The 14,213-nt window shown below is 49.5% G+C and overlaps 1 protein-coding gene and 1 long non-coding RNA gene across 2 annotated transcripts in view; one reads left to right on the top strand and one right to left on the bottom strand.

Moving 5' to 3' along the window:
* The window catches only part of WTIP (WT1 interacting protein), an 87,935-nt gene extending 82,066 nt beyond the window's left edge, over positions 1–5,869 (bottom strand). Inside the window, exon 1 of the mRNA XM_052795748.1 lies at positions 4,297–5,869. Within this exon, the coding sequence (XP_052651708.1) occupies positions 4,297–5,773 (1,477 nt within the window). The 5' untranslated portion in view covers positions 5,774–5,869. The remainder of the gene's footprint in view (positions 1–4,296) is intronic.
* LOC128145522 (uncharacterized) lies at positions 4,904–10,636 on the top strand. The gene is made up of 2 exons (XR_008236503.1): positions 4,904–4,970; positions 7,866–10,636. It is a non-coding gene; the product is annotated as an uncharacterized LOC128145522 (long non-coding RNA).
* Positions 10,637–14,213: the final 3,577 nt, after the last annotated feature.

Raw genomic sequence — 14,213 nt, 5'->3', positions numbered from 1 at the left:
TGGGGAAAAGCACCTTCACAAAGGGCAGTGTACAGGGGTGTTGAAGGACGCTAGAAAGACTGCAGACTTGCTTGTCTCTCTCTAGACCTTGCACAGGCAGGAAATGATCCGCACTCCCCCCACCTCAGTAGTCTCATAGTGCCTTTTCCACCTCCTCTTTGTTCAAGATGGTGAGACAATTAAGTCACTTCTTGCACTGAATCCCACCATCCTGACCAAGATGGGCAGACAGCCCTTGTTGGGTGACGACTGCAGCACAGCGGGGCTGCCAAGAGCATGGAATTGCTGCCTGTGCCCCTCCACCGACTCTCCTTCCATTTCTGACAACACACCAGCAGAGCCACAGGACATACAGAGAGATCTTGTTCAAAAACAACAGTGAAATCAATATGACTGTTCAACAGGATGACATTTCCCTGCCTGGTAGATGACAAGCCATAGGTTTATAGTCAGTCCCACAAGGACTGCTTGACTTGGATGGGCATGCCAAAACCCAGTTTCTTCCTTAAACTGTCTTTTTCAACACCTAGACATCAGACTGAAGAATTCTGCAAAGTAAATAGAATTTAAGACAGCACCTCAGCTGATGAATTTCCAACACCCACAAATGTCCTGCTGACACCTCAGGATGCATGTTCAATTTAAAACATCCCTGAAACAACTTTGACAATTCACCTCATCACATATGAATCCTCAGCTGAGAACAGTTATGAAAGTGAGTGGAAGTACTTTTTTATTACCTCTTTTCTCAGCATCTGCCACTAAACCAAGCACATTCACTAAACTGTCAGCACCTTGACAAGGGACAGACGGGGGTCTCAGAGGGTTGAGGATGAAGCAGTTTGGGCAGGGGTTGCATACGAAGCAGCTACAAGGGAATGAAGTCTCACAGCTTTACCCAATCCAACTGCAGGCTGCTGCCAAAGGAACAGTCTCAGCCTCCCAGAGCCCTCTGTCTGCACCCTCTCCCTTGGGTCAGCTCCAGCCACCTCATCGACAGGGATGAACTGGAGCAGGTCACCAATCCAGCCCTAAACAACCCTCCCTCTCCTCTTCCTTCTCTGCAGACTTTGTCTTCTGTAAGATCAGCAAGCACATGTGGCTGCAACGTGCTGGTGGGAGCACTTGAAGTGGCAGGGTGCTACCTCTCAGCTGTGCAACTGGGGGTAGGGCAGATGCAAAGCGCTCCTTTTGTGGCACTGTCATCTTCAGTCAGATTAAACCAACTGCGGAAGGGCGTTTTCATTCTCTCTACAGAGGCACTGAAGCCTGCCAGAAGAAAGGGGAGGATGGAGAAGGGGAGAAGGTGAGGCAGTAAAGCAAAGCCCCCAGCACAGTGCTGCTCAGCGCCATTCATACCAGCATGGGCAGAGATGGCTGTCAGAACCCTAGACCTGCCAGCTTGCCCACTGCTTGGCTCCCCCAGAGCCTCCAACACTCAGACCCTGCACACGTCCTCCATTATGTATTTATCTGCCCCAGACTACAGGTTCCTCCTGAAGCAGAGCAGTGAGGTGTGGGAGAGCAGCCAGGGACTGCCAGCACGAGTGCGGTTAGAGGAAGACTCAAACTGACCCACAAACAGAATGAAGGCAGGGTAGAGTTGTTCCTCCTCTGAACAGGACTGGTTAGTCACTTGACCTCAGTTTCAAAGTAACATACTGCTCTTTTTTTTCTTTTTTTTTTTGGGGGGGGGGGGGGGCGGGAGGGGGCAGGCAGTGGGGGACAAGAACAGAACACAGTAAAATTACCAGTGTCCTCATATAAGCATTTACTCACTAGACAACTGATCTCATCTAATTAAAGAGCATTAAATCATCTCCTCTGTTCCTTCTACCTTGTTAGACTATTGGCTCAACACTTCTGTTCTTCATGGGCATCACAGAACACCCCAAGACTGCCTTTGGAGTGTGCCAGACACCAGCAGTAAGGGACCAAACGTATAAGCAAAGACTTCAGCTGTAGCATATATACACAAGCTGCTACGCAGATCAATGCATTCCTCCTTGCTCCCTTTTATCAACACTGCTCAAGACCCTCTCAGGTAAGTCAAACTAAATAGCATTCTCCCCCCCCATTCTGCTCTTGCTCTCCTTGTCTCTGACCCATCAGCCTGTGGTCATTCCTGCCAACACCTCATGCGCTCACTCCACTGAAGCTCAGCATTTGCCTCCATGGATGACCTGAACCAGAAATGCAGGATCAAGCCCACCAGGATTTATCAGAATCTCAACAACTCAACAGAAATCAACTCTCTCTTTTCAAGCACCTCATTTTTCTGGGTTTCGTTTGCTTCCAGGGCGCAAGTCACAGCAGCACGTCTTTGTGCTGCTTCAACAAATACCTACAGAGCAGCTGGTACATACACTCTCTAGGCATAAAGGCACAAGCTTACTGCTGATCCTACATAGGAGGCATCTGCCAAGGTTTAGGGCATGCTGCAACACATCGCTACAGAATATACCTGCAAGTAGTGACACTTGCAACAGGCAAATTCTTTATTTACAAGAAAAACCCACCCACAACACAGATTCCCCAGGTCTGCTCCTAGAGTCCCAGATCGCACACACAGCTTCCCTGGCCACTGGAAACCCCTCTCAGAGGCTCAGCACAGCTATAACTTGTTTCTTAGTCTGAATACCTCTTATTTCTCAGTCTCTCACTATATACCACGGAAGTTTTGAAGGTAACATTTCCTGCAGTTAGTGTGTTAACAAGCCCTCCCATCCAGCTTCAGCACATACTCAGAAGTGAACCCTTATTGTCCTCAGCTGGAGTCACTCAGCTGGCGAGTACCACCACACCAGGTGCCAGACCCCAGAAAAGATGCAGTGGATAACCATCAGCTTTCTTATCAGCCCCACAGGGGACAGATGGAGGCAGTAAACACTGCGTTCAGCTTCCTTTGTCTGGGCACAAGAGCTTGTAGAAACCATGCCACTGCATGCAGTTCACAGAAAGTTTTTCCTAGTAGGAGAGGGTACGGCTTACTTAGCTACCTCTGCTATCAGCCCAGGTCTGTCTCACTACAAGCATCTCGCAGATGCTTGCAAGGAGCCCTGCAACTCCTCCCTTCCACGCACAGCGCACTAATGCTATGCCAAAACCAATTTGAATCCTCATGTTTAAATCAGCAACCAAGGTAATGCATGTCTCTGTCCTCAGCAACGCTGTGTCAGTCAGAAATCGCGCACCGCCAGGGAGCCTCTCCCCCACGCCCAGGCAGCACACAAAGGCACAGAGACAACTGTCCCCTCAAACACCACGGATGGGGGCTGGCTCATCCACAGCTACTCATCTTCCTAGGCCTCCTTCTCCCTCCTCTGCCAGGAGCTCTTATGCCCTTATGCGAGAACCCTCAGCCCTTGTTCAAGCAGGGGACAAACAGCTCCGAGGGCTGCCCGAGAAGAGGTCCAGCAGTCGCCCGGCTCATCTGCAGTCCCAAGCCAGGAGAAACAGGGCAGTATTTGCACGCTCCAGGATCATCTTTCAAAGGCATTTTTGCCTTTTCCACCCAGCACAAAGACAGACAGGGGAGCTTAATCCTAGCTAGTGTGACTACAGAATGCGTTCACTCATTTCAAGAAGTTACTTTTGCTCTATAAAGAAGCAACAAAAATTCAGGAGATGACCAATAGGCTGATTTAGCTTCAGCAAGGACAGAGGGCTCTCTTCTCCCCCAAACCCCCCTCCGGCCCCAGGGATGACACCGACCCCCACCAGCCTTGCGCGCTGAGCAGACACTGCGAGGCCTCGCAGGGCAGAAACAATGCCGGGCTCCCACAGGCACTCTGAACTAGCACAAAGATTTTCTTGAACAAGGCACTAAAAATTGCTTCACCAGCCACACTCGTCATGTATAAAAGTTATCACAGAAGGCCTGAGAGCACGGCTGCAAATGCCACAGCCTCAGGGATGCTGGAGGTTATTGGTGAAGCTTCAGCAGCCCAAGAGGAAGGGAGGCAAACGAGAGTCACTGTAAGCCCCGACAGCACGAACAGCTTCAGTAACACCTCGGACAAGTCTCCCATCTGCACATGGACGGGGAAGCACCGCACACCCTGGCAAACCGCGTAAAGAGTAGACAGGAGAGAGATCAAACACCAGGAACGAGCTACGGTCCCAGCGCTTCTGACACCAGTTAGACAGAGAGCATTTGTGGCGATACGGGCCTTCAGCAGGTATCTGCTCCAGAGCAGCCCCGGGCATCACATGCTCGCCTTCCCCACAGCCAAACCCACCCGGCTGCGGGCAGGCCCCGCGGCCGGCCGCAGCCCACCCCGGCGGCTCACTCACCGAAGTACTCCTTCTTCATGTGCATCTCCAGCTCCTTCTCCAGCTCCAGCGTCAGCGCCTCCAGCCGCCTCTCCGCCTGGCTGGGGCCGCTCTCCCGGCACGGCGTCACCTGGTAGGGGAGCTTGAATTTGGGGGCCGAAGCAGAGCCTTTGGTCGGGCTGTAGGCGTAGGGGGGCGCCGCCTCGGGGGCGGCGGCCGGGTGCTGCTGCTGCTGGTCGTGCCGCGGCGGGGACTGGGCATGGATCTTGTGGTAGACGTCCCCCAGCTCGGGCACGGCGCCGTCCTCCTGCAGGCCGGGCCCCAGAAGGGAGGAGCGGGGCGAGGGCAGCTGCAGCTCGGGGTAGGCGCTCATGGAGCCGCGGGAGCTCCGCGAGCTCTGGCTGGAGATGCTGGAGCGGGGGCTGACCACGGCGGCGCCCGCCGCGCCGCGGCCCTCGGGGCCGCAGAGGCTGGAGCGGGGGCTGGCCAGGGCGAGCCCGGCGCCGCCCGCCCCCTCCGGCTCGGCGCTGCCCGGCGGGCCGTACCTGGAGTCCGAGTAGCTGGAGCGGGGGCTGGTGGTGCAGGAGTACTGGCTGGCGGTGCTGGAGCGGGGGCTGGCGTGGCGCTGGTCGTAGCCCATGCTGATGCCGCTGGTGCGGTTGCTGCTGGGCTTGCTGCCGCCGCCGTCGTAGCTGGTGAGGCTGGCGCGGGGGCTGGAGTGCTTGCTGGTGTCGCTGGCCGTGCTGGCGTAGCTGGAGCGGGGGCTGAGGGCGGCGCCGTCGTACTGCACCAGGCTGGCGCGGGGGCTGCCGTACTTCTCCTGGCCGGGCACCACCAGGCTGGAGCGGGGGCTGGAGAACTTCTCGTAGGGCAGCGCGGCCGCGCCGCCCAGGCTGGAGCGCGGGCTGGAGAACTTGCCGTGCTCGGCGACGGGGCCCGGCGAGGAGGCGGCCAGGCTGGCCCGCGGGCTGGCGGCGCCGTACTTGCCGTCCGGGCCGCCGGGCGCCCGCCCGCCGCCCTTGGCCACGTAGCCGCCCTCGTAGGCGCTGCCCGCGGCGTAGCGGTAGCCCTCGGCCGAGTAGCGCTTGCCCTTGTCGGCGAAGCCGCTGTAGCAGGGCAGCGCCACCTCGGAGCGGGTGCACAGCCCCTCCTCGCAGCACGGCGGCCCCGCGGCCGGAGGCGGCGGCTCGGCGGCGCGGCCGTTGGCGGCGCGGAGCGGGGCGGTCGGCGCCGCGGGCGGATAGGCTTTGCCGCAGGGGGCGGCGGCGGGGAAGGCTTCGGCAGGCGGCGGCGCGGCGGTGCCGTTCATCTTCCGGCCCCGCTGCTCCGCCGTCATGTGGGCGGCGATGACCCGCTTGGTCTCCTCCAGGTCGGGGTGCAGCGCCAGGTCCCGGCGGCCGCCCCGGCCGTACGGACCCTCCGGGCAGGGCTCGTAGAGGGACAGGTCCTCCATGAACTTGGTAGCCTTCAGTGCCATGTCCTCCCCGTACTTCTCCATGCTCGGCCGGAGCCCGGCGGCGCGGGGCGGGGGAGGGACAGCGAACTCTCTGCAAAAGCACAGCCCAGAGCAGAGAAAGAAAAGGGGGGAGGAAAAAAAAAAAAACCACCAAAACAAAAAACCCCACGAAAACAAACAAACAAAAAAACCAAACCAAAAAACACCCCAAAAGAAAGCCCCTTCCCGCGGTCCTGGCGGGGCAGCGGCGGGACGCGGCTCCTTCTCCGGAGGGCGGCTCAGGCGGCGACCAGGCGAAGCGGCAGTCACCTCGGCGGCATCCCCGCGCCGCGGCGCTCGGCTCGGTACGGCCGGGCTGCCCGGCGAAGCGCGGCGAGCGGAGACGAGGAACCCCTGTGTCACTTTCCAGCCTTAAATAAGTTGCTCGGTCCAGTCAATGGCGCGCTGCGCGGAGGAATTTGCGCTCGGCGGCTCCCTGCCCCCGCCGCCCCCGGCCGGCCGCCCCGCGGCGGGGCCGCGGCCCGGCCCGCACCCCCGGGCGGGGGGCGAAGGCGGCGGGCCGGCCCGGAGGGGCTTTGCGGCGCGGCGAGCGGGGCGCGGGGCGCGGCGAGGCAGGGACTCCTTTGTGTGGGGCAGGAATGCGAGGAAGGAGACTGGGCGCTGCGTCCCGCTGGAATGTAGTTAATGCCGGAGCCAAACAATGATTTTCACCGAGTCAGTCAGGGAGAGGGCGGCCGCGGCGCTGCTCGGCGGCGGGGTCGGCAGCTCCCCTCCGCCCGCTCTCCTTCTCGGCCGGCGCTCACCGAGCCCTGCCCGGGGCTGGCGGGCGGTGCCGCTGCTCGCCGCGGACCGGGAGGCGGCGAGGCTGTCACCGCGCCCCGGGCCGCCGCCGGGCGGGAAGCCGGCGGCTGAGGAGGGTCCCTGCGCGGGGGCTCGGCGGCGCGCCCCGAGGGAAGCCGTACACGGAGGGGTCTGTCAGGGAGGGAGGGATGGATGGAGGCGTTGAACAACCGCCCGCCGTTCCCGCCTTCCGGGGGGCTGCGGCGCCCTCGCCCCTGACTGGAACTTTCCGCCGGGACCCGCGGCCTCATCCCGCCGCGGGAAGGGGGCAGCTCTCGCCCGCCCTCCCGCCGGGGCTGCGGCCGGGGAGCGCCAAGTGAAATAACCGATATGTCGGTGGGGGCCGGGGGTTACGGGATCGGCCCTGCTGCTGCAAATGGCTCACACCTGTGCAAAATCCCCAGGACTGGCCAGGTGGCTCCACTGAAAGGACCCGTGCTTTAGCATGGCAGCTGATAATTATTTGCAGTTATTCAGTCTTTTTTTTTTTTTTAAAGAAAAAGGCAGTACTAAGACATATGATAAACATATTGTGGCCTAAAGCAATCTATGAATTCACACGAGTTTAAAAAAGCATGCTACTGTCTGTGTAACTTTGCAAGAGCTTCATCTGTTGATGCGGTAACAACACCCAGCACTGCTTGCTATTTACGTCTGTGTACGCACGAAAAAGGCTGTCAGAAAACAACACCCCCGAAACAGCTACTGAACTGAGACCTCCGATACTAAATGGTAGCCTACAGTTAATTTGTTTTTGCAGCTAAGCTCCAACTAGCTGACAATCATTTGTGTTGATGGCAGAACTGCTGACGAAGCCCTAACAATAGGTACCTGAGCGGTGTCCCTACACTGCTAGGTGCTGAGCTCCCTCTGGGAAGAGAAATATGTTGCAAGTTTGAGCTGTACACACTCTGCCCTGCCAAGAACATTTTATCCTGTTATCATACCTAATTAAACATTAAAAGCAACTGTGTTCTCAAAAATGTCCCCAGCTGTGGAGGGCAATTGATTGGCAATCTGTTTTTTGTGTGTGCAGGAGTGGCAAGTGAAAAAAAAAAATCCAACAAGCCATGTAAATGTGCAGAGCAAGACCTGAAAAGCCAATCTATTAGACATGGGAGAGGTGGTCCACTGTCAATGTGAACATATGTGTGCAAATACAACCAATCTTGGGAGTCAAGTGCTCTTTTCTAATATGCATTCACATCTATCTTTACACTTTTTGCCAATCTAGACAAGCTGTTACCATGTGCTTCTGCAGCTTACTATTGTGCTTACTACATTTCACCTCTAGTCTGCAGGTGTGTGGTCGAAAGCGCCTCTTGCAGTTGTGCGTCCTGGTGCACTCCATTGCTGCTCCATCTAAATAGTGTGGGTCCTCAGCAGCAAAAGCTTCCCAGCAAATGTGCCACGGCACTGAGCAGGATCAAAGCAGCAGTTCAAGGCCCCGTCCTGTTCAAGCCTTGGACTTTCTGGTAAAGCTGTCAGCAAAGACACAAACTGTGCTGTTAGCCATGTAGCATGGACACGTACCCACCAAGAACAGAGAGGTTCCTTCCACAGAGCACCTGGAAATCACTATTAACATGAGCCCTCATCTACCCCACCTGGGACTCCTGCACAAAGTTGGTTTGGGGCAGCGGGCATCTCACGGGCCACTGCCTTCAAGTGTACTGGTGCAGAGCTCCTTCTTCAATCGTTCCTGGGGCCTGTACTAGGATGTTCCATCCTGTTACTGACTTTGAACTATTTACTGCCAATTTTTGTAAGGTTGTCTTCCTGAGAAACTAGGAGAGGCTCATGGACAACCTGGGAAATTGGTCCATCAGAGCATATGAAAAGAAAAATTAATTTACTCTATTTTTTCTTAAAAAAACCCCAACTTTACAACATTAGATAACTTTACTATTGATCTAACAGGACATATTGGGAGGCCCTGCCTGTGTGCTCATGCAAGGAAGCATTTTGAGTAGCTGTCTTTACAGTAGGAACTGCAGAGCTGATGCTGTGTGAAGTCCGAAGTATAAGCTACAGCAGGAGCTTGTTGTCCTTCTGTAGCTCTGTCCTTCTGAGCCACAAATCTGCCCTTGTTCCACCTTTTGAGGCAGCACAGTTCTATATTGCCTCTGCTTCCAGCAGGTAGCAAGTTTCTACGGTAAGCCTCTTGCTACGTAAGTTGTTAAAGCACATGCTTTGTTGAGTATGAACTCCCTGGAAAAACGTACTGGGGACCAAGAGAATCTGGGAAATCTAAGGAAACATTCCTTTTTAGTAAGCAATGTGGATCAAATGATAAAAATCACTTACTTTTACTGTTGAAAGCTTATGCTCAATAAGTAAATCCTCAAAGCCAGGCCCAGCTGAGTCTGCTGCAGCCCTGGGCCAGAGTATTCCTGCACTGTGTTCCCATCTCAGCCCTGCCGCAGGGGCAATACTACAGACCTGCTCTTCACCAGTAAATTGTACTTCTGTCATACACATAATGAACATAACATTTATCCACACTGTAGCCACAGATGTAGCCCACATGGGTGACATAAATATGTTTGCAGTGGTACACAGCACACTCAAGCACTGCTGCATTTCTCATAGAGGACCATATGTACTGGGCTGTGCAAACAAGAAGTAGAGAGTTGAAGCTGCTGTTGCTGTAATAAGTACCCCCATCATTCTCCTTACTGTTATATACAAGAAAATCCAAAGTACTGGGCAATTACAGCTTGACAATCCTGATGTGGTTTTCTCCGCACTTTATTTTAAATATATCTGCTTAATTTTAACAACCAGCAGTAAAAACTACATACTGCAAAAAGACTCATGCTTCCGCAACTGAGAGCGCAAGAGCTATCACAAAGTATTATAAAAGCTGAACTTCATCTCTTCATTTGGTGTGGTAATCCTTACACCTGATTTTAAGTTATATCAGTAAATCAGATATTAAGGAAAGCCAGCTGGTTCTGTTAAATAAACTCCTTTGTCTAAGACTTAAAGGGAGAAAAAAAGCCAGGTGGAGTTATTGATCTGCGAATATCAGCTGGCAAGGGTCTCACAGGCAGTGCACTCGTGTTTCTTCTAATTACTAGTGCCTTCAAGGAAATGCTGCCCAAGCCAACAGGTACAGAGACCTGATGGTCTGCTGGGGATTTTGTCTCCCCGAGTTGCAAACAATTTATTACCAACAAAGCAGAGGATCTGTAAATGTAAGAATTCACTGGTGAAACTATTGAAGACAATGGCAAAAATCTCAGACTTGTGTTGCAGTGTGTGTTATTATCAGATGTGGTTTTACTGACACAATGCAGGAGGGAGTTCTTTGTCTTGCTTCATAAATTTAACAATTTGAAGCTGCTTCATAGATTTGCTTATTGAATTGTATGCTACCTGATTTTTTGCAATTTCCCTCGTCTCCAACATTAAGAAAACAATGAAATTATATCTTGAAATCCACAAGGTGAGTAAGACTTATTGTTACTCAGGGATTTACTGTTCTGATTTCCAGTTTTAAAATTGATTGATTTCTTTATGAGGAATGTAATGATTATTCTTTTTCTCTGATCTAAGTCTGTATAAAAAACCAAAACAAAACACCAAAAAACTTGTGAACAACAACAAAAATTATGCTGAGGAATGTTTTTATTTTGGGAGGGGGGATTGAAGTTTTTATTTTCTTTGAAGTGGTAGCTGTATTGTGTTTTATATTGCTTTGTTTTGCTTGTTTGGGTCCTGTATGATAATTTGTGTTGTGATAACTTTAAATATAAGCAAGCTTTTTGGAATATGAAGTTTGGATATTAATATGTATTTGGACTTGGGTGATTTGTTTGCAAATCACCTTGCTCTGACATGTTTTTCAAAAAATACTCATTTGCAGTTGATCACAGCTTTTAAAAATTGAAATTATTGAATGAGTTTTAGGGCACCATCTTCTGGTAGACAGAAAACATTTTATTTGAATAGCTACCTTTGCTAGGCACAGCTATTTAAAATATTTTTGACTAACACTACTCTGCAGGCTTACAGGCAATTTCTCGTTCTAAAACTGCAATAAAACACTATTTAACATTTTTTACATTCTTCTTATTCATTGCAAGTGCAGCTATTCACTGTGCTGCACAAATATAACTTGGGACAGACCCTGTAAAATTCCAGTCACAACAGGCACTTTGTGAACGTGCTAGGTTAGACAGACAACGCACGTCCAAGTGCTTATGATTAATACACCATTTATGTATCTTATTTCTTATATAGTTTCATTTTCCACTTTTCTTACATATTTCAGATAATAACACTTCTGGCCAAAGCAGTGTATTGGCTCATACTTAGAAGACTGCACATGGCCTTAGTCATATTTCCTTCCAATCAGAGGACATAATCACTGTATATTCAAACACAATCAGTTAGCTTAAGAGCAGCCACTACATTTGCATCAATACATAATTTAGTTGGCCAGCTCAGTTAGCGGTGCACCCATTTAGTACTTTTAAGGAGGTCTTAGGTTTTATAGCTTCTTGTTTCAGACACTTGGAAATATAAAAACAAACTTGTGACTCTACAGAGCTAAAATTTATCTTGACGTGACAAAAAGAAAGTCCTGATTACAATACTGCAAACCATCATCCAGCAAAGATATGAGATAGCACTAGCGCATTTAATAAAAAATAGAAACACTGCGTGAGGGCCAGACTGCTCTACACATGCCCCCCTGTTCTCTGCTGGTGAAAAGTATCAGACATTACTGTATGCGCCTCTTTATACCCATTCAAGAAACAAGGCAGGCTATGAGTACTGACCTCCTGACCTGACAATACAATGCACTTCAGCTATGATGAGAAGGATAATTTCAGAAGAAAGAGGACATTGGTTTGTTGAGAACACCAATTACATTTACACTTCATGGTATTTTCCAAATAAAATAGTATTATAGAGGTAACACTTGTTAACTGAAAATAATGAACAAGTTTGCAAGAAGCATAGAGTTGTTCCATAAGCAATGGAACTAATGAAGGCAGGTCTGTTACAGGTCTGTATTCTGCATCCTTCCTATTCTCCAGCTTGTAACCTCCTCTCCAAATCCCCAATAATGCTGCAGTCCTGTCACCCCCTGTGTACCATAGAGCTCTCCACTGCTACAGGACTTACCCAGTCCTCAGCCACTATATACAGTACCTCCAGGTTCCTCCCACCATATTCACCTACATCCCTCCATAGACTTGTCAGTGCTCTTCTGTCTCTGGCACTCCTCCTCTACGACATCTTTAATTCTCTCCCAGGTCCACCTGTATGCTGCCTTCTCTCTGTCCCCTTTGTAACATCCACAGCTCCTAGTAGCTTCCTAAGCTTCTAGTTAGGTATCTAAGCCACCCTTTTTTCCCCAGCACACTCCTGCTACCTCCAGTTATCACTGGTTAGATGCATAAAATGCAGCAAACTCTCAGACCCACCAGCAGGTAGTTGTGCGAGTACCACACCTAAAAAGGCTAAATGCTACTGCAGAAGCACTTCTGTGGGTCTGTCTCTCCATATCTACCGCCACTTACTTGTAGAATTGCAGTAGCTTTGAGATCGCTGATGTAATTGCTTCATGCTTGCAAGTAGCTTCAAATGTTGCTGGAGAGGACTGGCAGAGCAATTCCGTGATTATCTTTTGTTTAGGAAATTGTACTGAAAATTTCTCACTTTTCCTCATGAGTGAAGAAGTATGCTGATGAGAAAGACAAAGATAATGACATGTATCTACACAGCAGTTTTCATCTCTTAATATAAACATATATCAAGCTGTATCTAGGAGTATATTTATTTACTTCATCCCATTCCTCCCTTAAAGAATCGAGGCCTCCAAATCAAAGCATTAAATTGCCTCCCCCTCCTATTCCTCTGTCTGTAGGTGTATGTTCTCTGTAATCATTCTGCTTAGACACTAGCCCAGAAATAATCTCAGGCAAGCAAAAACCAGATGACTGACTTATGTAAGATTTGTTGTATTACTTTGATCCTAGTTTCTGCTTTCTTGCATGTTCAGTATTTTAGATGCACAAAATTGAAGGCTTCTTGTCCTCATAGCCGCAAAGAGAAGAAAGAAAATATCTCTACCTATAGGCATAGAAACAGAACACAGGAAAAAACAAATTTATTTTCCTTAATTCAGTATTTATTCAGTTTTCTAATCCAAATTGAAAATTTTGGGGCAGTAGAGATAAGACTTGAAGGAGAGATCAATGGTATATATGAACTGAACACAAGCCTATTTTATCTTCTGGGATCTAATAAATGGTTAGCACAAGGTCTTAGTTGGAAACTTGAAATGGCCCATCAATCTGCTTGCCAGCTCTCAGAGTCAATAGGCTAGGAAAGCATGCATCTCTCGCTGTGGTTCAACAATGAAATGGTTTCATGAAGTAAAATTAAAATGTCACATAGAACTACTACAAACATTAAATGGTTATCTACAGGTTAAAGTTGCTCTTTAGGAAATGGGCTGGTACAAGTCTGTCTGTCATGGCTCCAAAAGTTCTTTCTCCTGAATGGTTATCAATTGCTCCTTAAGGGTGATTATCTAGATGCTCTGAGAATCAGGTTGCACTTCTGCGCCCCTTTTTTTTTTTTTGGACAATAAAATTGTGGGAAAGTCATTACAAATTTCTTCACCGTAAGTCAGAGCAGCTTAATGAAATCTCTAGTTAACTGTTGTCTATCGATGGTGGTCAACGTCCCTTTCCATGCTCTACTGCAGAAAAGGGATATTGAACTAATAGCATACAAAGACAGATGCTAGATGCACTCTCAGCTGCGTTCAACTATGCGAAAATATTCCAGTATTCTTCTTGTCCTTTTCATACGTGGCACTCAAATTTGCTAAGTAAATAAAAAATACAAGTGTCAAGAATGAATCGTTACTATGAAAAGCAGCCAGAAAAGCTTATCTGCATTACAGAAATTTGCATCAGTATAAACAAACAACTAGAGAATGCTGTGTGACAGAAGAGCCAACTTGTAGCACTGCAAATAGCAATTTGTAGACTGATTTAATGAGCCTGGCTCAAAAATTGTTAGTGAAGACAGAGCCTACATCAGGGTTGCCAAGCTAAGGCACTGGGAAGAATTTCTCCTCCATTTTAACATTTACATCCTGTGTCTTCCAAATACACTTCCTTCCGTATCGATATTACTGCTATTAAGAGTTGAACAAATTGTCAGTTTAAGAGTGGCTTACCTTTTTTTTAAATTACTTGAAAGCTTAATAAATGCTTCTATTTATAATTTGCTCTCAAGGGCAAGAGAAAGTTTAAGTTGGAAAATTCTACATTAATACAATATTGGCCAATTAAGGACATTCATAGTCCATCAGTTCCGAAAAGCAGTTTTTCATTTAGCACAGAAGCAGTTTGCATTTTTAGTGCATCATTCAGCATTGCCAAACTTAACAAGAACTGAATAGAACAGCTGACGCTATATGAACAGCCTGTCACGTTCTACAGAAGCAGCTTTTGTAAAGAAAATATATTAAAAATCATACACTTTAAAGCATTTTACAGGAAGGATCTAGGAGCATTTTTTGGCCATCTAACTACTTACTGCCCAGCCAAGAGCAGCACAACTACATCTCCTAAATACATCAAGATGTAATTACTTATGTAGTTAAATT

The sequence above is a fragment of the Harpia harpyja genome, chromosome 9, assembly GCF_026419915.1.
Source record: "Harpia harpyja isolate bHarHar1 chromosome 9, bHarHar1 primary haplotype, whole genome shotgun sequence".
NCBI classification, from domain to species: Eukaryota; Metazoa; Chordata; class Aves; order Accipitriformes; family Accipitridae; genus Harpia; species Harpia harpyja.
This window is presented reverse-complemented; position numbering and strand designations above follow the sequence as displayed.